This window comes from Acomys russatus, chromosome 25, assembly GCF_903995435.1.
Source record: "Acomys russatus chromosome 25, mAcoRus1.1, whole genome shotgun sequence".
NCBI classification, from domain to species: Eukaryota; Metazoa; Chordata; class Mammalia; order Rodentia; family Muridae; genus Acomys; species Acomys russatus.
Window position 1 is genome coordinate 43,646,827 of NC_067161.1, and position 23,504 is coordinate 43,670,330.

The window sequence follows — 23,504 nt, forward strand, 5'->3', positions numbered from 1 at the left end:
CCCGGGAGTTCTCCCTCCCACAAGCCTCATTGAAAAGGAAGTGTTGCCCGCAAGTGGCTTCCGGCTGGGCCGGCGCGTTGGCTGCGGAGTGGGACCTGGTAGCTGCTGCTCTGACGTGGCTCCCGGAAGTTGGGGTATTGATGTCTGGCAGTCATGTTGTCGCAGGTGAGGGAGCCCGAAGTCGGTGCGGGAGCTTGAGTTGGGGCCCGGGTTCTTGCCACCCCCATCCCCTGAAGCTGTTGTGGCCGTGTGCTCGCAGGCTGGGTGGGCGGGAGTGCGAGGCCAATTGTCACTAGATGGTTCTGTGCGCTCCTAGGGCTCAGGTGGACCGATGACCCAGGAGGCGCGGAGCCAGGGATGCTATGGAGAGGTGGGTCTCCAGCGGGCGTGGAGCACTGACTTCAGGAAGCTCTGGGTGTGAGGTCGGGGTAACCGGTCTTTCCGCAGCCCACCCCGATGGCATGTAGGCGTCGCTCCTGCTCTGACTCTCAAGTGCGGGGCGGTCCTGTCCGGAGAGGAGAGCTGTTACCACGCTGTTACATTGATAGCCTTGATGGTTATCACATTTATGCTTGTGAGGGTCGTTGTAGCCAGTTGGCGTTCTGCTAGAGATTAGTAAATGTAATGTTTTCTTCCTTTGTGATTTTACTGCGAACTCACGTTTAGATTTTATCAGGTAGTTTTCTTCCTGTTCGTTGATAGGTTGGGGTTGGGGTGTTTGAGGAGATGGGCTCTGCAAAGGGCTTGGGGAGGGGAGGGGTTAGGTTGAGGAACAATATATTTTTGGATCTTAATAGCAAAGGCATGGTGACATACCAAGTGTCGGAGGGTGAGCCAACTAAAATTTGTGATCTGAAACGTCTACTATGGGGAAACGAGGAGTAGAGAAAAATCCATCGGTGGTATCAACTCAGCTCTGAAGGTGCACCCAGATTGAAGGAGGCTGGGGAAAGACAGCCATGCCAGCTGGTCCCACTTTTAGTCTGTGACCATGAACCTTGGATAAGCCCTTCCACTGCTGAGTGTTTGACCTTTTTGTAATTTCTACCCCAGGCATCTTGTGCATTAAAATTTTTCTGTAAACTTAAAAAAAAAAAATTTATTCCCTTGTCATTTGTCTGATAATCTTGCTTTGTATTTCACTGAGACACAGCCCACCAGATGAGTATTCATACCACTTCCCTCCCTGTCCTTGCCTTTGCTCATAACCACCCACAGGTTCTTCTGTGGATTCTGTGGTACTCAATTCTTGGGTGGCAGCTAATGTGTTAGCTTCACCTTTGCTCACTGGGAGGTGTTCAGCAGTTGTTGCACTGGTCATTGCCTCTCTACCCCCCCTTTTGGAAAAACGTGTTTATGTTAGCACAAAGCTTTGCTTTAATTTCTCCTATTTCACCTGTCACTAACTGATGATACCCATCTTGACTCAACCTTTTAAATTCTGGGATTACAGGCACAAGGGGCTACACTTGTGTTCATATTATCTTTAAAGAAGTAAAAACTCCACATGTACCACCTCTGATGTCACTCTATGCATTATTCTGGAAACAATTGTGCATACTTGTATTTTAATTCTGTGCCATCAGTTCTAGTTTTTCCCGCTTCCCTGCGGTTCTGAGTTCACAGAAGAATGTTAGCTTTCATCCCAACAACCTGGGAGCACTGTATCCTCTTCCAGGGCCCTCACTCTGGTGTGAAGGATTTTATATATTAATTAGAAAGACCTACTTGAAAGACTAAGTAGGAAGAAATGATGTAACAGGTCCTTGAGACCTCAGATAAGAAGAGAAAGCACAGTGAAAAGTCTTGGAAACAGGATTCAGTCACATGACTTTCTGAAGGAGCCAGGGCCAGAAACCATTTCAGCACATCCCCAGTAGCTTCACTTTTCTCTGTGACTTGGGGAAGAGTAGCTGGCAAAGCTGTCAGCCTTCAGGGGGCATCATGTGCTCCCCAGTGTTCTTTCGGGGCTCAGTCTGGTGTTAGCTGGCTGTTAGACTGTCACGGGTAGTTTCCAGGTGATTGGAGTTGGGGTGGAGGATCTGCAGGTGCCTTTTTCCTCTAGGCCATGGGTTCCTGGTAGCTGTAACTCATGGTTTCACCTTCCATTTTGAGGATTGTGTTAAGTTGTATGTGGTAGACATACAAACACTGAATTTCATTTTTAATCATACATACTTGATTTCCTAATAGGACAGTAATGACGACACTGAAGATGTCTCACTGTTTGATGCAGAAGAGGAGACAACCAATAGAACAAGAAAACCCAAAATCAGGTACCAGATTGAGGTGGAGCTGTGTTACTGCCTGTCTGTTCTGTCCACATGTTGGTGCCAGCCAATGGGATTTGTGTTGACTTTTTTTTTTCTTTTCTTTTGACACAGTCTCACTGTGTAGCCTTGGGTGGGCTGGAACTCATAAAGATGTGCCTGCCTCTGTCTACCTAGTGCTGGGATTAAAGATGTGCGCTACCACACCCAGCTTCCTGTCCCACTATGTGATACGAGAAAACATCTGACAGAACCAAAGAGAGATAGTTTCAGTGGGAAGTTTCAGTGCATGGTCACCATTTCTGTTTGGCTCTGCTTCTAGCCCATGGCGATTCAGGACATTGTGTCAGAAAGGTGTAATGGAAAAACACGGCTTTCCTATGGCAGCCTAGAAACAGGGAGAACCGTAACCTGCCGTAGGTGACCCACTCCTCCTGGGTAGGCCCACTTCCTAAGGTTTCTAGCACCTCTCACACCAGTACTGGCCCCTGGGGAGGGAGAGGGGTCTGCGCTTGAAAATGAGCCCATGGGGTTATCCAAGGCAGAGTAGGTTAGGTGTAGATGATTTTATTCCCAGCATGGCTACTCTGGCTGGAATACAGCCGAGCTCTTAGTACACTTATTCCCAAACAGTGAAGGTAAAGTTAGTCTGTAGGAGGAAGCCCGGTGTTTGAAAGTGATGTCTAATTGAGAGGCAGACAAAGTGATGAATGAGAGAAAGATGTGACAGAACAAGATATGCCCAGCTCTCCTGAGGACACCAGGGGGAAGAGAGTCGATTTAAGAGAGCGGCACAGAGGGACGGAGAGAGGAGGCAGTTTTACTGGAGAGCTTCACTCACACAGGAGGAAGAAAGAACAGGCTAGACACAGGTGAAGACAGAACAAGCCAGAGAATGAGAAGGAGCCGGAAGATTAGAACAGATTGCTAGAGTCAGTTTGAGGCCAAGCAGAGCAGTGCAGTCAGGAGCCTAGAGAGAAGCCAGTTTTGAGTCAGTCAGGGTTAGAAAAGAGTTTTGAGCCAGAACAGCTGATCTCACCCAGTCAGCCAGAGCTCAGAAAGAGCGATTAGGGGTGAGCGTCAGCAGTAAGTCTCAGAGACTGAAAACATTCTAGGCCTAGATTAGATTGTACGGAGGCTAGAAGCTTCCAGGACTGGGCCTAGGTTAGCTGACGGAGGCAGCGCCTCTCCAAGACGATCGTTAAATCAGGCAAATAAAAGTTTCTTTTACAGTTAGGCATGCTTGTGAGTTAGATGTTGTTGATTTGACGTAGTGAGGCAGAGGTAACTTGGGCTTAGTAGTTGGCATGAAAAATGTTGTTCAACACTGAGCTTTCAAGTGAGCAAACTTGGAAATCAGTTATTTGAATACTGATGTTTTAAAGTCTGTGCTGACTGCTGTTTTCTGAGAATGCACCATTTCTTTGTAATTTCTGTAGGGGATGGGCTCATCTCAGTGTAGAGCTTAAGGCCTTGGGTTCAGTTCTCAGCTTTAAAAAAAAAAAAAGACAAAAATCACAAAAACAAGGGGACTATAGTTTTTGTAGATACATTTTTTTTCTTTTGTAAATTTCAGAATTATATCTTGTATAAGTAGCACAAAATTAAATGTACATCTAAACATCTTTTCTCTAAAGAAATTAATTTAAGTAAAATTCTACTTGAATCCTGAAAATACTGTACTAAGTAAAGATGCTGGTTACAGGAGACAAAGTATTGTGTGATTTTACTTACATGGCATGTCTATATTGGGTAAATCTATAGAGACAGAAAGATGGTTGGTTGCTTAGGGCTGAGAGAGTGGAGAATAAAAGAGGGATGATTGCCGGTGGGGACAGACTTGCTTTTTGGAGTAATAAAATATTGTTAAATTGATTGTGGTGATGGTCACACAGCTGAATATATTAAAAAACACTGATTTGTAGACAAAATGTGTGACATTTGAATTATTTACCAGTGAAGCAGTTTTGCAAAATACATGCCTGTGTGTCGATGCATGTATGTAATCCTCACCCCAGAGGTGAGGACTGGAAGAGTATGAATTTGAGGGCAGCCAGGGCTATAGTGAGACCCTGTTTGTAAAAGAGCAGGTAAAAAAGAGAGGAAAAGGAAGAGACAAAGCTCCCTGCGGTGACTTTGTCTTAATGCTGAAGTGATTAGATAACCTAAGCTGGTAAGGTTTTGGCTAGGTGGTTGGAAAGTTTATACTCAATTTTCTTGCGACAATAGAACCTAGTTTAGCGGTGGAGACTTAAGAAAGGATAAGCTGTATGCTTTCTCTTCCCTGGTTCTCCCCTTATTTCATGGTTATGGGTCTGCTAGCGCTGCAGTAGGATGTAACTGTGTACTGTGCCTTGCCTTTTAGGCACCCGGTGGCGTCCTTCTTCCATCTGTTCTTTCGGGTCAGTGCACTTGTAGTCTATCTCCTCTGTGAGTTGCTCAGCAGCAGCTTTATTGCCTGTATGGTGACAATTATCTTGTTGCTGTCATGTGATTTTTGGGCAGTGAAGGTAAGTTCTATTGTTTTTATTTTAAAATTGTATTTAATATGAATTCAAATAATGGATAAATTGAAAGGAACGGGATAGTGTTTTGGATTGGTGTTAATCATCTGCTCCTACAGGCCTTCCTTGTGTTGAAGTGCTGAGTGCACCTGGTCACATGAACACTACACAGCTGTGTACCAGCAGCTGTAGAATCTACAGATTTTATTCTGATGCTATTTATGAATATTCTGGGAAAAGTTTCTATATAAAGTTTCAACATAGTTTGTTTAAGAAGTATCCCTGTTTGTGTTTTTTGTTTTCTTTTGCAAAAGCACCCACGGGGTGGGGATGGGGGGCTTCTTGGGACTTGGGATCAGTCTCCCTCAGCCAGGGGCAAGTTTGCCTCCCTGGGGCATTTTTGATCCTTACAAGTGGGGTTGGAAGTAAAAGCACATTTGTTTCAGTGGTAAATACTATACTCTTGAGGAAATGAATATTAGTTAAGATCCCATTCTAAAGATAAGAATTCTGCGATTGGGTCAAAATGAAACTCTCACCAAAAAGATTTAACTGAAACAGTGACATTAGATAAAAGTAGCAAAGATAACATCACACCAACACAAAAAATGTGGCCATGTAAGATTAGAAGAAATAGGGGCTTAGGACAGCATGGTGTTGCTTGCCTGTAATCTTTGCATTTGGGAGGCAGGAGCAGAAGGGTCACAAATTCAAGGCTAGCATGGTCTACATAGTGAGTTCTAGGTCAGCTAGGGCTATGAGAACCTGTGATGGCTAGTTTTATGTCAACTGGACACAAGCTAGAGTTCTCAGAGAGAAGGGACCTCAATTGAGAAAACGCCTCCAAAATACTGAGCTGTAGGCAGGCCTGTAGGGCATTTTCTTAGTTAGTAATTTATCAGGGAAGACCCAGCCCATGGTGGGTGTTGCCTTTCCTGGGCTGGTGGTCCAGCTGAGCAAGCCATGAGGAGCAAGCCAGTAGGCAGCACCCCTCCATGGCTTCTGCATCAGCTCCTGCCCTGACTTTTTTTTTTAATGATGATGAATAATGATGTGGACGTGTGAGCTGAATAACCCTTTCCATCCCCAGGTTGCTTAGGTCATGGTGTTTCTTCACAGCAATAGTGACCCTGACTAGGACAAACCCCATCTTAAAATTAAAACTAGAAAGGGGGAAGGAAAAACCCAGGAAAGAATTAGAGGTTTGGAGGAAGACAAGTGTTCCATCTTAGGGAGAAGAGAGGGCAGTGCTCTGGGTATGCTTGTTTGTCCTGTAAGCTCCATGTATCCTGATCTTGGCATGGCCATTTTGTTTAGTCTTTAGCCAGGGCCTGGTGCCTATTCTGGGGAGAACTGAAGAATTCTGTGAAATGAGATGGGATTTATAATGCATTGAATGATGCTTTAAAAATGCGTGTTCATATTGCTCTTTCCCAGAATGTCACAGGTAGACTAATGGTTGGCCTGCGTTGGTGGAATCATATCGATGAGGATGGAAAGAGCCATTGGGTGTTTGAGTCCAGAAAGGTAAACTGATAAATGTGTGCAGGTTCCCTCTGAGTACCGAAGGCCGAGGAGCCAGGATCGAAAGCACTGCTGCATATCACGTGCCTAGTGCTAAGTCAGACAGCATACACAGGCCAGGCTCCCGAGAGCAGGGCGAGCTAAGCTGCCTGTAGCCTGCTGATGGAAGTCCTGGCAGCCCCCAGCTTTGCTGCCCTGCTGGGCTTCACCTGAGACCCGCCTGTGTTGAGCAGCTGCTTCCTCCACGTTTTCTGTCTTTGTTCCCATGGTCATTTCCTACTTGTCAGGAAGAAGATCGCAAGTGGGTACAGAGTCAGAGTGATGGAGTCTGCCCTTTAAGCTGGTGCCCTCAGGAATCGTGGGGAGCTTCCTACTAGTGAACTTTCTGTTTCTTGTGGAAATGTTTTGGGAGACAGAGGATCAGAACCTAGACAGCACTACCAGTTCAGTTTGCCCTCTGCTTGGAAGAGCCCTCCCAAGTAATACTTCTCAGAAAGCAGTGTTGGGCTCTGTGAGCTTGTGTTCCTGACATCAGTTCCGCCTCGGAAACAGCGCCACCCTCGTCAGTTCCTGGGTTTGGCGGAGACATGACATCTCTGAGATGACTCTGATTCCCTCAGCTCACCTAGAAAGGCAGGCAGAGCCTTCTTACGAATAAACAGCTGTAGTGCAAGAATTGAGTTTCACGGCCGTGAGCATGCAAAATTCTTGATCCAAAATAAAATATACCAGTTCCTCTATTAAGGCTATTTAGTGATAGAGCCACTAATTTTTAACTTGGGACTTGGATCGCCTCTGTCTTTGAATTTGAGTGCGATGTGTTTTCTGTTTAAAAAGAAACTTACTGGTAACCTGCTAGCAGTGGTTGATCTGCCATTTGTATCATTTGTCTTTGTAGTCGACTCCTCAAGACAACACAACCGTGTCTGAGGCCGAGTCAAGAATCTTTTGGTTAGGCCTCATCGCCTGTCCAGTCCTGTGGGTGATCTTCGCCTTTAGTGCCCTCTTCTCCTTCAGGGTGAAGTGGCTGGTGAGTAGCAGCGTTCAGGGTAACTGTAGCTAGCAACCATCCGACCCATGCGTCAGGCCTATCCTCACTGGGTGGCTCCATCTTGTGTTTCCGAGTTTCAATCCTCAACTCTGTTTTTCCCTGAGTACTAGGGTGCAGACATTCACCAGTTTCCATGGTATTAGTGGCTGTTGTGGTCGTTTAAGGGAACTCTGGTTGGAACCCTCTTCTGCTTACTTATTGTGGCTAGTAGGTCATCCCAGATCCCAGGAGCTTAGAACAACTGTCAGCTGTGTGTTGGCCTCACGCCACTTGGGTCAGGACAACCCTTGGGGTGGCCTAGCTTGAACTTATTGTCACTGTTACTGCCACTCACTGTCCTTGTGTCTGGGAGTTAGGATGAGAGGGAGCATGTGAACCAGAAATACTACTCCTGCTGTGTCTCAAGGATGCAGCCTGTCACCTGAGCCAACCTGGGAGGCTTATCTCTGTGACAGTTGGGTTTACTGCATGACATGCACAGGCTTCCTGCACTGTGGCCTTAGCCAGGTCCCTGCTCTGAGGCTTTAGTGTCTCCTGCCCCCCTGTTTTGCTGTAGCAACTTGGTTTTGTGTGTGTACACTCATATCTTCCTGGTAGGATGTGGGAGTTCTCTGCTTTTACTTTAGTAATCATCTTTCTATATTTGTATCATAATCTTTTGCAATTAGGAGATGTAGTCAGTGTTTCTAGATTTGTTGTAGTGATAGAGGAGACAGCATTCATATTTTCTCACTTGTGGATCTTGATTTGTTGTGGCTTTAATTTAGACATAGTGCTTTTCTTAGCACTCTGAGTGCTGCACTTAGGTACCTTATTGACTTAAAGCAGTAGTTCTCAGCCTCCCTAATGCTGCGATTTTTCATGAAGGGCTTTCATGTGGTGACGGACTCCTTACCATAAAAGTATCTTGTTGCTGCTTCATACCTGGAATTTTGCTAGTTATGAATCGTAACGTAAAATAGCTGATATGTGACCTCCAAAGGAATTGAGACTCACAGGTTGAGACCCACTGAGTTGAAGACTTGATGTAGATGAAAAGAAACATGCCTCTGTCCCTGTCTCTTTTCCAATTTTGTTTGTTCTTGTGTTACTTTGTTACCCTTTAACATGCTTTCTGGTTCTTTGGTCCCTCTCTGCTTGTGGGCATGCATGTGTGCATGTATACATGCATGCGTGTGAAGGCAGCACAAGGGTGTGTGCACATGTGCTTGTGGAAGATGGAACACAGCCTCAGGTGGCTGCTTTGTTTCTTCACCAGTGATCCCCAGGCTCTGCCTCCCAGCCTGGGGTTACAGGCGTGTGCCACTGCAGGGGTCTTGAACTCAGTTTTGTGTGTGTGCTTGGCAGGCACTTTCCTGACTAGATCTGCCTTTATATGCATTGATTCACAAATCCATTTATTGCAGCTTCTTGTGTTGTTTGCTTGGCTACATTCTACTGTGGAGTGACATTTTTAAAAAAGAACTTGTAAGTTTATTCTCCTATAGCTGTTTATGCCATAGAGTATGTCTCTAGCCTTGAAGGATTTGCTCCTGTTACTCCAGTCTTTTTAAGCTACCGAATCTTTAAGAGAAAAAAACCTAACCTCCATGCCAATAATGAGTCTTTTTTTTCCTCTTTGATGATCTTTCTCTCTTTCTCTCCCTCCCTCCCTCCCTCCCTCCCCTTCTCCCACTTTTAAAGCGTCACAGGCAGGACATGTCTACATTATTGTGTATCAGCCTTTCTGTTACTCTGTGCTCATTCACTCTGCAAGCTCATGTTTTGCTTTAACAGGAAAACTAGCTTTTGTCAAACCTTTAATTTAGATTAATTTTACTGTTTTTTTTTTTTACTTGTCTAATTCTTAGATACTCATTGTCTCTCTATCTTGGGTCATTTTTATGTGTTTCTGTCACTGTCTTTACTTACTCTACTCTTTCATGTTTTCTATTTATTTGATCAGCAAGTGTTTTAAGAGTTCTCCATCTGTCAGCTGCTTGGGGAGCGGGGCATGACAACTAGACAAGCAAGGTAACTGTCCTGCAGACTCCTGTTCTGGTGGAGTGATTGACAGGCACTAATGAGTAATGATGTCAGGAGTGGTGGGAAGTGGAGGTGACAGGCAGCTGCAGCAGATCAGGGGCGGCCCCACTGTCAGCCTCATCTCTTGCGCTCAGCTTACCTTCATGTGCCTTGACTCTCAGCTTTAGGTCTCTCTCCAGCATGGATTCTGCCCTGTCTTTGGCAGTGTGCTGCATTGCTGTCTGCTGCTGGGCTTTTGTGGAGTGTTTTTCCTTTTTCCCTGTCCATTTTGCAGATGCTCACTTGTGTAGAGCACCTTGCCCGTGTGCGGTCCTGTAGGGCGTTCTTGGTGTTTTCTATGTACTTACTGAGGCTTACAGCCACTGCCATGAGTCTGAATTGAAATGCCGTGGTTGGTGGTCTGCACACACAGGTGTGAGGAGTGCAGCCAGGCTCTGCTTCCTTGCTTAGCTGAGGTGAGTCTTGCCTTCTCCCAGGGAGCGGCATTTTCATCTTCCAGTTGTGACCACTTTCTGAGCCTCTGGTCATGCCATGGTCCCAGCTCCAGGAGTGTCAGTTCTTACAGCTGTGTATGTCCTTTGGCTTTATGCTTCTCTGTGAGTTGCAAGGTGACCGTCATTAGTTTATTTCTCTTGGAGCTTCTTGCAGAGTGGTACCAGACTGGCCCTTTCTCTTCTATGTGTCAACTGGTTGATCTGCTTTTCCTAAACATCTGCTTGTGGGCTGAAAGAGCTCAGGTGGTAAAGTGCTTGCTGCTCATAAAAGGCGGGTGTAGCATGCGCACCTCTAGTCCCAGGAGGATTGCTCCCCAGGGCTTATTGCACAGTCAGTCTAGACAACTTAGCAAATTCTGGAGCCAGTGAGAGACTTTGTTTAGAGTAAGGTGGAGAGTGAGTGAGAAAAATACTGTTGACTTGAGCCTTTACATGCATGTGTACCCACACATATGCACAGACACATGCACATGTACACACATACAGTTACTCACACAAACACACACACGCACGCACACACACACACACTCACATACACAGAATTAGAATAATTTTTAAAAACTTACCTGTTGATGGTGATGTGTGACTTCACTGTCCACCTTCAGCTTAGAAATACATTGTAAAATTTGTTTTCACTTACTACAGTTGACGCTCTAGCAGGACCCATCCTCCATCTGCAAGTGGGTTTGCCCCTGGCATGCTGCCGTGTAATGCCCAGGCGTATCCGGTGTGTACTTGGAGAGTTGCTGGAGGCCACTGAGGTAGACGTGAAGTTTTATGTTTCCTTAGGCATCTGGTAATGGTCTCTAGTCTTCTGAGCATTTCCATGAAACATGAGATGAGAGCCCAAAGTATAAGTTCTGCTTCTTTTTTGTTTTTATTTTAATAGAGTTCTTTCAGACTACCTTTGAGGTAAGGTAATCAGGTCATTTTAAAGCATTTCCCTACTTGGCTGATTATTTTCAGATTTATATACATACTGTTCTCTTTCTTTTTTGAAATTAATAAAATGGAAACAAACGAACAAACAAACATACAAATTAATGAAACAAAAAATTGGTTCCTTGAGAAAATCAATAGGATTGACAAGCCCTTAGTTAAACTAACTAAAAGTCAGAGAGAGAAGACTCAAATTAACAAAATTAGAAATGAAAAGGGGAACATAACAGCATCTACCAATGAACTCCAGAGAATAATAAGGACATATGCTAAAAACTGAGCTGAACTGAGAAATCTAAAAGGAATGCATAACTTCTTGATACATACCACTTACCAAAGTTAAATCAAGACCAGAATAGCAATTTAAATAGACCTGTAGCCCCTAGTAAAGTAAAAGCAGAAATTAAAAGTCTCCAACTGGGTTCGAGAGATGGTTAAGAGCACTGACTGCTCTTCTAGAGGTTCTGAGTTCAATTCCCAGCAACCACATGGTGGCTCACAACCATCTATAATGGGATCTAATGCCCTCTTGGTGTACATGCAGGCAGAACAATGTATTCATAATAATAAATAAATAAATATTGGGAAAAAAAAAAGTCTCCAACCAAAGAAGCCCAGGGCCAGATTGTTTTAGTGGAGAATTCTACCAGACTTTCAAAGAAAAAGATTTAATGCCAGTACTCCTCCAGTGATTCCATAACATGGAAACAAAGAAACACTGGCTAATTGTTTTTATGAAGCTGCAGTTACTCTGATACTAAACCACATAAAGACCCAATGAAGAAAAAGAATTATAGGCCAGTTTCCCTAATGAACATCACTGTAAAAATACTGTTGTATTTATCTGAGTATTGTTGTGAGACCCTGGTGGCCCTTCAGCCATGAAAACAAAGATACCTGTGTCTTTAAATTGATGTCACTGGTGTGTGCTCGTTGTATAATGACAAGTTTCATAAAGATATTTTAATTCAGGAGCCGGGCATGGTGGTGTATGCTTCTAATCCCAGCACTCAGGGAGGCAGAGGCAGGTAGATCGCTGTGAGTTCAAGGCCAATCTGGTCTATAAAGGGAGTCCAGGACAGCCCAGGCTACACAGAGAGACCCCGTCTCCACAAATCAGAAACCAAAGCAAACAAACAAACAACTTTAATTCAAATACATCTTGAGGTTTGAAAGATCCCCCCTCAGCCCCTCCCTCTTGGATGCCTCCCTTCCTCCCTTTACTCCTTTTACTAGAATTTTAACCAATTTTTTAGTTGAACACTTCAATCTTACTTAAAACCAGCTATTCAGCTTGCTGCAGGTTAAAGAGAGTATGATTTGGAAAGCAACACTCTGTGTAGCTGTTTTGTTTTTCCAGAGAGGTCAGTGTTTTCCTCTATGTGCTTCTTGATGGTAGGATTGTAGTGCAAGGGCCAGCGCACCGAATTTCAGGCTTGTCCAGCGTGATGTCTGTTCTTGTACCCTGCTAATGAACACAGCTTGGTCTATTTGCATGTTGCCTGTGGCTACTTTGGGACTAAAAGTTGAAGAACTGAGAAACAATAGAATTGAGTAACAGACCTTCTTTACAAAAATTGTTTGCTGGTTTTTGTAGAGTACTTAACTTTAGGACATCGTCTTGTTAGTTAGGTCTTTTGTAATCATGTTGAAGAGCAGGCATGAGTCTTCTCTCTCCTCTCAGGTCTAGGTGTCTGTCGTGGTGGTCCCACAGCCAAGCAGCTTTGCACAGTGTGCCATGGGAGAGCAGCCTGTTCCCTTTCCATAAACTGTCTGACATGCGCTCATCAGTGTGCAGCACAAGCCTTCCTGACCTGCTCGCTGTGCTCAGCTTGAGAGAGAGAGAGTGAGTGTGGGAGTGTGTGTCGTGGTTTGGATGAGTGCTTAGGCTCCAGTTAGCGGTGCTGCTTGGTGGGGCTTCCGCCTTGTGGCCTTGCTGGAGGAAGTGTGTCACTGGGTGCAGGCTTGGAGAGTAAGGCCTCACCCTACTCCCGCTTTGCTTTCCGCTTTGGGCTTGTGGTTTAGGATGTGAGCCCTCAGCGTGTGCTACAGCCGCCATGCCTGTCTGAGCTCCTGCCTTGCCATTATGAACTCTAACCCTCTGCCATAAGCATCTGCCGTAAGCCAAGATAAACTTTCTGTTGTCTGTGTCGTGGTTATGGTGTTTTATCACAGCAACAGAGGAGTGACTAAAACAAATAGGAATGAAAATGACGGCTTTGGGGAACGGTCTGGTGCCTTCTACAGAGTAGCATCGGGTGAAGCCTCTTCCGCAGGCTAAGGAGTCTCATCGGTTCAAGTTCTGACGCGCAGCACTTCCCTTTCTCACCACAGTCTAGCTTGTCTGGTTTAATGGCCAAGGGAAGAGTCAGTTTTGGGCTAGTAACTATTGATTGTTTCCCCTCTCCCAGGCTGTGGTGATCATGGGTGTCGTGCTGCAAGGTGCCAACCTGTATGGTTATATCCGGTGTAAAGTGGGCAGCAAGAAGAACTTGACCAGCATGGCTACCTCGTATCTTGGAAAGCAGTTTCTACGACAAGTAGGTGCTCTCTAGATATGCTCTGTGACTGATACAATGATGGCGGACTCCTGTAGAGTTTACTTTTTTTTTTTTTTTTTTTTTTTTTTTTTTAAATTTTTTTATTATGTATATAGTGCAGGCCAGAAGAGGGCACCAGATCTCATTATAGATGGCTGTGAGCCACCATGTGGTTGCTGGGAATTGAACTCAGGACCTCTGGGAGAGCAGTCAGTGCTCTTAACCTCTGCGCCATCTCTCCAGCCCTAGAGTTTACTTTTTAACAAATGCTTGTTTTAAATTATTTCATTAAAAAAAAAGGATGCTGTGCCTTTATGTCTGAGAGCCCCACGTGTGCAGTACCCACCAAAGCTAGAAGAGGGCATTACAGATGGTTGTGAGCTGTGCTGTAGGTGCTGGGAGTCAAGCACTGGGTCCTCTGGAAGAGCGACTAGTAGGTATTCTTAACCGCTGAGCCATCTCTGCAGTCCACCAAATGCTTTGTAGCTCTTTAAGGTACACAGCTGTTTAAGCATGAGGTAGCGACAGAGATGTTTCACTTGCTCTTTGGAGATTCTTAGGACATTTCAGAAATGTATCATTAGTTCTTAAAGTTGTTTTGAAGCCAAGAGAAATAAACTATCATTGGCAATCACTTATTTTATTTCAAGTCCAATTGCTTTTCATTAATTATGGCTGCTTTAAATGAAAGTTCGTGTAGGGTGTATATTGCATGGTTTCAGGGTTTATAGGCACAAACAAATTGAAAAATAAGACCTTGTCATTTGTACTGCTTTAAAGTACTTTGATTTTTTTCCCCCTGCCCAGAACACAAGGTTTATTTCTTTATTTTTTGGAATTATTCTTATTCTATTGTGTGTGTGTGTGTGAGTATTTTGCCTGTATGTAGGTCTGTGTACCACACTCATGCCTAGTGTCCACGGGAGCAAGGTGAAGGCATCCAGAGGGGTCCCCTGGGACTGGAGCTGTAGGTGGGTGTGAGCCACCATGTGGATGCTAGGAGTGAACCCTGGCCTTCTGTAAGAGCAGCCAGTGTTCGGAACTACTGAGTCATCTTTCCAGTCCCCACGGTTTCTTTATTTTATGGTTCTCCAATATGATGGTTGAAGTCGAGGTTTTTAGAGGGACATTGACAGGTTTGTGAAATGTCTTGGGAAGGGCCACTGGTCTTTATGTGAATGCCTTCTTGAACTTTCGTGTGGTAGCAGGGTTAGACAGGACAGGGGTCTCAGACTCCACCTGTGAGGCTTCTTAGTTAGCACATGTGGGCATGGCGACATGGTTAGTGTTGCTAACAAATTGACGTCTGAGGATTACACTAGGTGACAGAATACCCTTCGATGACGTGACTTGCTCAGGAGTGCAGAGCCTGACGGCCCCTGTGCTCTAGAAATGTATTCTTTTCATCGCCCTTCACAGTTTTCCTTTATAGAAGATAAGACGTAGGGGAAACAAATAGTCTTTTAAAGTTACACTTGTTTATTGGGGTGTGTGTGTGTGTGTGTGTGTGTGTGTGTGTGTGTGTGTGTGTGTGTATTGGGGGCAGCCATCTTAAGAGAGACATGATTTTCACTATTGGATTTTTTCATGGCTCATGCTATGGTCTATGTGTTGTGTATGCTAGTATTGTGCGATTTTCTTTTTGTTTGTTTGTTTTTAAGACATTGTCTCACTATGTACCCCTGGCTGGTCTGGAACTTTCTATGTAGACCAGGCTGGCCCTGAACCTCATAGAGATCCACTTGCTTCCACCTCCGAAGTGCTGGGATTAGGGGTGTGTGCCACCACACCTGATGTGGCAGCTTTTAGCTTTAATGTATCAGTCTTTCCCCTATGATATTCAGTGTTTTAAGTTGGAGGGACTTTGCTGTTGAACCTTGGGCCTGGTATAATATTAATGTTTTATCTCATGAAGTCTGGCAACGCTTAATATGCTTAATATGACAGGCTGCAGATCTGAGTAGATGGTGGAATCCACAGGTTTCCTGCTACATTGTGTCTGCTTTTTAAGCATGAATGTTGTTGTTGTAGTAGTAGTAATGGTAATAGTAATAATAGTAATAATAATAATAATAATAATAATAATAATAATAATAATAATAATAATAAATGTGTTGTAGTGTAGGAGCTGGCACTGCTGCAAACACAGTGTTTTTCCTTGGTCTGGTACTGTGAGTTCCATGGTATATGAGGTGAAATAACATTGCTATTAAGGAGCAATTTTTCCTCTGTTGCAGAACACTGGAGACGACCAGACTTCGTGAGTAAAGGTGAAGTCTGTGTGTCGTGGACTCTGGGGACGACGGACAAGATTCTTGGTGTTTAGCTCAGTCTGTGTTGTCATTTAAAAGCTTATTTAAAAGAAGGAAACTTGGTTTCATCTTAAACCATTTGGGACTAGAAAGTAGGTGTTTCTGGAGACCGTGTTGTAGTCATACTTGGTTTTGTTACTTTCTTGGGTTCTTACACCTCCTCCTCTCTTCCAGCCCTTGTTCCACCCTAATCTGTTCCAGCCCCTCCCCCGACACTAGGTAGGGGAGAAAGGATAGAGAGGAAAGGGGGCATAGACTTCTTTAGGCTACTTCCTGCTGATTAGGGCTGTTGGGTTCCTTGGAGCAAGTCCAGTCTTCTTTGTCATAGTATCTCAAACAACTACTGGCCAAACTGTAACAGCAGCAACTTGGAGCAGGAGCTGCCTCTTTGCAGTGCCCTTGACCCTCTCTGGGCTCTGGCATTTAAACCTTTTCAAGAGTTCCCAGAATTCCAAACGCCCCTGCTAGTGCACGAGGCAAATTATAATCACCTGTTATGAAGCAGCCTCTTATCCCATACCTGGGTTTAAAACAAAAATTCACATAACTGGGCTTTTAAAGACACCAAACTCTCACTACACAGTGTCAGAGTTTGCTTTGTGGTGTGTGTAAGTATAGACAGTCCTGTAACAGCAACACATCCCAAATTCCGGTGTCCTTCACACACTTGATGGATCTTTGCATTTTGATCCATAGACTGTAGGACAAGGTGTTCAGTCTGTCTCAAATCTCTGTTTGCAGAGCATTTCTGTACATTGTTCTTAGAGGTAAGTTTTGATTCAGTGCTAAGGGTGAACATGTTGGTTTATTAGAATTATAAACAGTTATTTTAATGTGCTCTTTATGGTGAAATTCCTTATCCTGGACTTACATAAAGCAAGTAAAAGCCAAATTTGGGCAGTAGTGCTAACCAATTTCTAAAATTTTGTTTTTATTTGGTAATAAGTCAGTTTACTCAAGGTTCCTTTGACATGAGTGGGTCTTTGTCGTTGTGATGGATGCCCAGGGGCTGCTGCAGTTGTTTTTCATTGTGGCCATAGGTCACTCTGGAACTGTCAGAAATCTTAGGGGTCTTTGCATTAATCAAATATTATTAATAAGAATATTATTCTTATGCAATAATGAGAGTAATTGTTTAAATACTTGGCATAATAAATGCCTATAAAACACTATGAATTTATTTTTATTGTTATAATGGATATTGTAAATCACATATTTGTATTAAAGATATTTCCTAAGACAAAACAATATGCTATAGACTAAACCAAATGTAAACTATTATAGGCAGTTGAATTCTTTTGTAGATACTGTAAATTTTGTTGTAATCTTTAGGTTATGTTGTGAATCTGTTTGTCCATAGTTGACATTTTAAATGTATTGCTTATTGAATAGGGTCCTTTTAGAGTGTAGCTTGGCAGGTGTATACATTTATATTTATATAAAGCTGCACTTTACAAAGCATTAGATGTGTGGATTTTATTTATTTTCTTTTAAAAGTTTAGCGCAGAGCCGGGTTTGGTGGCACACACTTTTAATCCTAGTACTTCAGAGGCAGAGGCAGGCGAATTTCTGTGAGTTCAAGGCCAGCCTGGTCTACAAAGAGAGTTCAGGACAGCCAGGGATACACAGAGAAACCTTGTCTCAAAAAACCAAAAAAGTTTAATGTGGAGCTCAGTCCAAATCAATGGTCCCTGTGAAGGTTTCGAGAGCTCCTAAGATACAAGCTGGTAGTTTACTCTAGTGTTCCTTTCTAATTAGTTTTATAGTTGAAGCACATCCTGTTCTCTGTTTTGTTTCCTGACAGCAGTTGAAATTTGGTGATGTCTTTGCAGTTTTTTGTTTTTGTTTGTTTTTGTTAAACAGTCCTTGGGTGATGCCTTTGGCTGCCAGCTGTTCCCTCTGTGTGTAACTTGCATATGGTCCACTAGATGGCAGTATATCTACGTATGCTGCGCATGGGACTGTTGGGTACTGCAGCAGCCAACTGCTTCCTTTACATGGGAAATGATGGGATTCTTGTTTGCCTTAAACGACGCTGGGTTAAATTCATTCCTCCTGTTGTCCAGTTAATTGAAATCATTTCTAATGGATGCTAATGAGTGACAAGTCTGGTGACAAATACCTGGTGAGGTAAGTATAACAAAACACCTGCTGCATAGTATATGCCTGGTGAGGTGCTTCAGACCGAGGTGGGAGACCCTGCATGGCTGTGTCTCTTTCCTGATATAGCCACGCCTCCAACTGGAAAGGGAGAAGACTGTGGCTGGAGGGTCCACAGCTTTCCCAGGGTCATGTAAGTAGAGACAGGGGAAGCTGGGACGCCTACAAGGTAAAGGAAAGATGAATAGCATGGAAAGTTTAGGAAAAGCTGGCTTGGAGGCCAGTGGGCCGCCACCAAACAGACTGTAACCTTGGGACTGAGCCAAGGCTACAAAGTTAAAGGTTTCTGTTATCCAAGCGGAAAATAGAACAATGTGTGGTGTTTTATACATCCATCCATATATTGTGTGTGTGTGTGTGTGTGTGTGTGTGTGTGTGTGTGTGTGTGTGTGTGTGTGTGTGTGTGTGTAGCTGAGGTTAAATGCCAGCTTCCTGTTTACCAGCTGTGTGTGCTCAGGAGCAAAATGGTGGGAGGATCGTGTGGTAAAAGGTATGTAGTCTCATGACGGACAGGGAACAGAGAGAGAGGGAAGAGCCAAGGATAAGATACCCACAGACACCCATTCCCCACGAGCCTACTTCCTTCAGCTAGTCAGAGTCAAGGATAAAATAACTACTAAAGTTTCTAGCACCATCAACTGGGGACCTAGCCTTTAATACCCGATCCCATGGACACAGCCCAGTCGAATTGTAACACTCAAGGCCTGTCACCAGGGGACACACCACATTCAATCCATGTTATGGTTTGACAGTGAGAAAGAGAACCTTCAGATTTTCAGATGGAAAAGAACAACACTCTGGCTTGGGTGTTTTGATAATGCTATGGAATCTATGAGGAAAAGCCTTTTGGGTCATGGTGTTCTGACCCCGTCTGCGGCTTGTGCAGTTCCAGTGACAATCTAAATGAAAGAGATGGAGAACTCTCCAAGAAGAACTCAATTGTTTCCACAAAGAACTTTTTTTTTTTTTTTTTAAGCATAGTTTAAAATTCAGTTCACTTTTGGGGATATTTTTAGCATCTTGAGAATTTTCCAGATTGCTGACTCAGTAAGCCCAGGCTCTTAAGATGCATGTTTTTAAACCCCACAATGCAACATTGTCTAAGCTCCTGGCCATTTGAGACTGACAGTATATTCTGAAGTCTGCCTTGGTTGCCTAGGGACTGTTCACAGCCTTTTCAAGCCCCAGTCACTCCCTTCTTCCCAAATGTGATGAGAGGGCGCGTTCCCAGCATAGCACAGGGAAAAGAGGGCCCATGAGTGGCATGTGAAAGAACAGAAAGTCGCTGTGCTTCTGGCTTAGGGCCGGAAGGGCTTCTCATCTATTGAACTCTGGCATCCTAGCTTTGGAGAGGAAGAAAAGAAGGCCCCAGGAGGAGAGGCACATTTTCATGAGGCCGCACTAGCTCTCATTCAACCTTATAGCAGGGAGTGTGCCCTGGAGTGCATGGTCCATCTCCCTTCTGATCTAGTTCACCCTTCTACTTGGGTGTCGGTCCATGGTCCAGTTAGGTTTGGTCACAAGCAGCCAGCTTGAGGCACAACGGCTGCTGCAGGAGCAGGAAGCAGGAGGTCCCCTGTGCCCCCCCGTTCTGAGATACATAACAGTAATAGAAACTTACCCACTGCCTTCTCCAGGCGGTTTAAATTGTACATGGATGGCTCTATAGACATGGAAGTACAAACGGTTTCATGTACAATGCTTTGACTTCATGATGATGCAAAAGGCAGCACAGTACCCATCCCGGTGCTTGCATTCAGCACAGTACTCAGTAATAACTGTGCTTTGCCCAGCTGTGGGCACTCTGTAGTGCCCTGGCACGGTGAAGGCAGACAAGGCTCAGCTGTGATGTTTAGAGGAGGTTAGGCATATTAATGCAGTTTTGATTTAGGGCATTTTAAATTTACTGTAGGTCTGTCAGGGTCTAAACTGAGGACCCCTGCCTCTCTACATTCTCCCAGCATCAGTGTGCACAGCAGAGAGGATGACCCTCAGTAGCTTGGGGACTAAGAAACATAACTTTCCCGCATCTGGCAAGACAAAATCCTTCCTGTGAACCCCTAAACATTGCAGAGTTTTGGGGGAATGGGTAGTGTTGTGTGTTCCCAGTAGCCTTGGTCCCACTTAGCTCTCTCAGGGGAGGTCCTGCGTAATCCTGGGTCATACGGAGGCAGAGCAAAGGGCATAGGTTTTATGATTCCTAGGTTAGCAACCGAGCATGCCATGGTATGTCTGAAGCCCAACTTTAAGGACATGTCGTGGTTTGAATGGCAAGTGTCCCCCAGAGGCTCTGGTATTTGAGCACTGGTTCACAGTTAGTGGCCCTGTTTGGAGTGGTTCTGAGACCTTTGGGAGGTGGAGCCTTGCTGGAGGAAGGACGTAACTGGGCGTGGGCTGTGAGGGTTTATAGTCCTGCCCCATTTCCAGTTCACTCTCCCTGCTTCCTGCTATGGTTGAAGATGTGACCTCAGCTCCCTTCTTTGGCTTTCTGATACTGTGCCTTCTTTGACTTATGGACTCTCCTCCTGGAACTGTAAACCAGAATAAACACTCCCCAAAGTTGCTTTTGCCGTGGTGTTTTTAAGTCATAGCAACAAAACCTAACTATTACAGGAAGGATACCTGACAAAGGTTTTACAAATGCACCCAGTCGGCCTACTCCATGGTACCCTGCTCGAGTCCAGTTTCGTTGATACCCTCCCTTCAGTACGCCAACAACCCACAACTCGAGGGGGCAAAAAAAAAAAAAAAAAGAGAGAGAGAGAGGAAGCTTCTGGGTTTGTCTTCACTAATTCTTCCAATAGCCATTTTAAGGAATGAGTCTCAAAGCGGGTTCCCAGGACCAGTAATTTCAGCATCAAATTACTAGAGATGCAAATGACAGTGTCTCCCCAGGTCAGCAGCTCTGGGGAGGAGGCACAGTGGGCTGTGTTGGAACACAAAGTCCAGGTGGACTTCAGAGAACCACTGTTCTAAATAACCGTGGATTAAGCCATCATCTACAACCACGAATCTTCTTGGCTCTTCTGTAACTTAAGTCTGATATGTTAAAGATAACAGATTAACTGTTATAAATTAGACATTAAAGATTTTAATATGATACTAATACTATATCATGCTAGACACTGGAAGTATCTAACATTTTCCCTGAGATTTCCATATGCGGTTTAAAAGGGGAAATAGGGAGTTAATTTGGTTAATTTGCCACTAGTGTGAGGGCATTAATATAAACAGGCCATTCTGATTTAAGGAAGGATAGAAAAGGCAGCGTTTTAGAAGCCCTTTACAGCCTGGTTAATGTACTGTGTCGACCCTTACCTTGCAGAACCGTAGGATCATATTTGGCCATTTTGTATCATTAATGAACTCCAGGACCTCAAATGAGTGAGTCTAGGTTTCTGGAAACTAGGAACATAATGAGTTAGACCTTTCAACATTCCCAGAAGCGAGAACAGCAGGATCAAGTTCGTGTCTTTAGGTCGGGGACACGGGCTTCTAAGACCACACTGTGACACAGGATAATGAGCAAGGCAGGTCTATGCTGCCATGGCCCACAGTTCTCTGCCTCAGTGGCCTGCTGGGCTCTGGGACATTTGTTCTTCTGTTTTCCCATCAAAAAAGGCTCTCCGATGTGGGCCGAGAACCTTTTGTTAGTGACTGTGACCCTGTGTCTTTGGTTATGAGATGCAGGAAGCTGCTGGGCTCAGGTCCCTTGAGCTGTGTGTGTTGCCTCTCCCATCCTTTGAAAATAAAAATCACCCAGAGATTCTGCAGTTTAGCTTTTAAGGAAGATACATAAATCTGTTTGAAGAAAAAAATCCCTGAGTGTTGCTAGAGATTGGTGATGAGAGTGAGCGTTATCTCATTTGATCTGGGGACTCTGAGAGGAGGGACTCAGCTTTTGGTGGCATGCAGGCCATTTGGTGTTGGAGTGTTAACTAGAAGAGTGGACTAACTCCAGACTTCTTTCTTTGAATCCAGAGGAAGTAGAGGGCAGCGCGTCTGACCTCACCGTAAATTCCTGTCCTGGTCTTTGGTCCCTCGTCTTATTATTGCTCTGCATTGTTTGTCTTCCTCCTTCCCTGGAACTCTGCACCAGAAACTTTCCTGAAGCAAGATGCATACAGATGCCGAGAGAGCGCGATGTGCCTCTGTTGGGTCCCGGCCTGCTGGAAAAATCGAATCAGGGTTCACCTGAAAAGAGGGAGTGGGAATTGAAAGTAGGATACAGAAACGCGAGAAATAACGAATCAAGTCAGGAAATTTCTGATCAAGATTCACTTTATTGCCGACTAGCAGGAACATATACAGAGGAAGGTCAATAGGACCTTTTCTAATCTCACCCTAGCCCCTGGGCAAGACTACAACAGCCTAAATCACTCCCTGTATAACTTCCTAGTTCTCTGAGTAGTTCCCTGTAAGAACTTCCTAGATCCTCTGGGTGGTTCCAAGTTGAGACTTCCCTACTTCTTTCAAAGGTAAATAGTCCAAGGATAGCCTGGAACACAAGACCTCATGAGGTAAAGGTCAGCAACTTGAAGGTCACAGCATACAGCCTAAGCACAGGATTTCTGACATGGCAGAATTTGGCATGGCTTCTTCCCACAAGCTGGCTGTCGTAGTGCCCCTATACTATGCACTCAGGAAATTGTGAGCTAGGAACAAAATGAGACCTAGTCTCGAAATGAAATAAATGATGTAAAAAAATGTGACAAAATAATTTTAACATCTCTGAACTAATAAGGAAGTCTTACTGTCTTGTATACTGACATGTGTACTATTTTATTGCTGTAGGAAAACACTGTGACCAAGAGAGATGTATGGGAGCGTTTATTTTGACATTTGGTCCCAGAGAGAGGGAGTGTGTGTGTGTGTGTGTGTGTGTGTGTGTGTGTGTGTGTGTGTGTGTGTGTGTGTAGCATGACACCAGGTGGACAGAGCAGGAAACTAAGAGCCCTCTTCTCATCTGCATAAAGGAAGCACAGCGAGTGAGCAGAGAGCGAACTGCAAGTAGGGCAGGGCTATAACCTCCCAAGCCCACCTTCAGTACATCACTTCTCCAGGTGGGCTGCACCTCTGGAAGGTTCTGTGACCTCTTCAAACAGTACCACCAACTGGGGGCCAGGTGTTTAAATAACTGAGTCGGGGTGGGGGAGGCATTTCACACTTAAACCATGACCGTTCAAACAAGCTCTGTGCTCTCCTGTAGGCAGATAAAGCCCAGGTGCATTCTACAGCGATGCTAGCTGAGTTTTGTTGAAACAGCGCTTTCCTCTCAAGGAGCTTCCTTCTTCATGGTGAGGCCTGAAGAAGAGAGGCTGCAAGCCAGCTACACAGGAACTGCCCAGCAAAGGGCTTACCAGTTGTTGGGAGTCCAGCTAGGGGAAATTATGGAGACTTTGAGAGGTGGGGCCCAGCTGGAGAAAGTAGATTACTGGGTAGGATCACTGGGGGCCAGATGTTTTCCCAGTCCCCATCAGTTTCTCTTTGCTTCTTATTGGCATTGTGCAAGTCGCCTCAGCTCCATGCTCCCAGCACCATGACCTTCTGCCTCCCCACAGACCAGAGCCAGTGAACCTGAGGGCTGTGAGCTTCACTCTTGAAAACTGTAAACCCCAATAAACAATTCTTCCCGAGGCTCTTCTTGGTGTAGCTACGTAAAATGGCCTGACACCGAGAGTGCCA

The 23,504-nt window shown here is 44.7% G+C and overlaps 1 protein-coding gene across 3 annotated transcripts; it reads left to right on the forward strand.

Moving 5' to 3' along the window:
- Tvp23c (trans-golgi network vesicle protein 23 homolog C) lies at positions 1-15,676 on the forward strand. Of its 3 annotated transcripts, none has more exons than XM_051167735.1 (7): positions 1-165; positions 2,194-2,276; positions 4,636-4,780; positions 6,212-6,301; positions 7,197-7,328; positions 13,219-13,347; positions 15,585-15,676. In XM_051167735.1, the coding sequence occupies exons 1-7, from the start codon at positions 154-156 to the stop codon at positions 15,609-15,611; spliced, it is 618 nt and encodes a 205-aa protein (XP_051023692.1). In that variant the 5' UTR covers positions 1-153; the 3' UTR covers positions 15,612-15,676. The 3 variants fall into 3 exon arrangements, with proteins under 3 accessions (XP_051023692.1, XP_051023693.1, XP_051023691.1); XM_051167734.1 differs by lacking the exon at positions 1-165 and adding an exon at positions 307-370; XM_051167736.1 differs by lacking the exon at positions 7,197-7,328.
- Positions 15,677-23,504: the final 7,828 nt, after the last annotated feature.

What these genes read in the sequence shown, in the direction of transcription:
- Tvp23c (XM_051167734.1), top strand. Translation starts at nt 332, where the DNA reads ATGACCCAGGAGGCGCGGAGCCAGGGATGCTATGGAGAG. An exon ending in GTGATTTTTGGGCAGTGAAG is followed by an intron (nt 4,781 to 6,211) that starts GTAAGTTCTATT and finishes GCTCTTTCCCAG; the next exon opens with AATGTCACAGGTAGACTAAT. An exon ending in CCTTCAGGGTGAAGTGGCTG is followed by an intron (nt 7,329 to 13,218) that starts GTGAGTAGCAGC and finishes CCCCTCTCCCAG; the next exon opens with GCTGTGGTGATCATGGGTGT.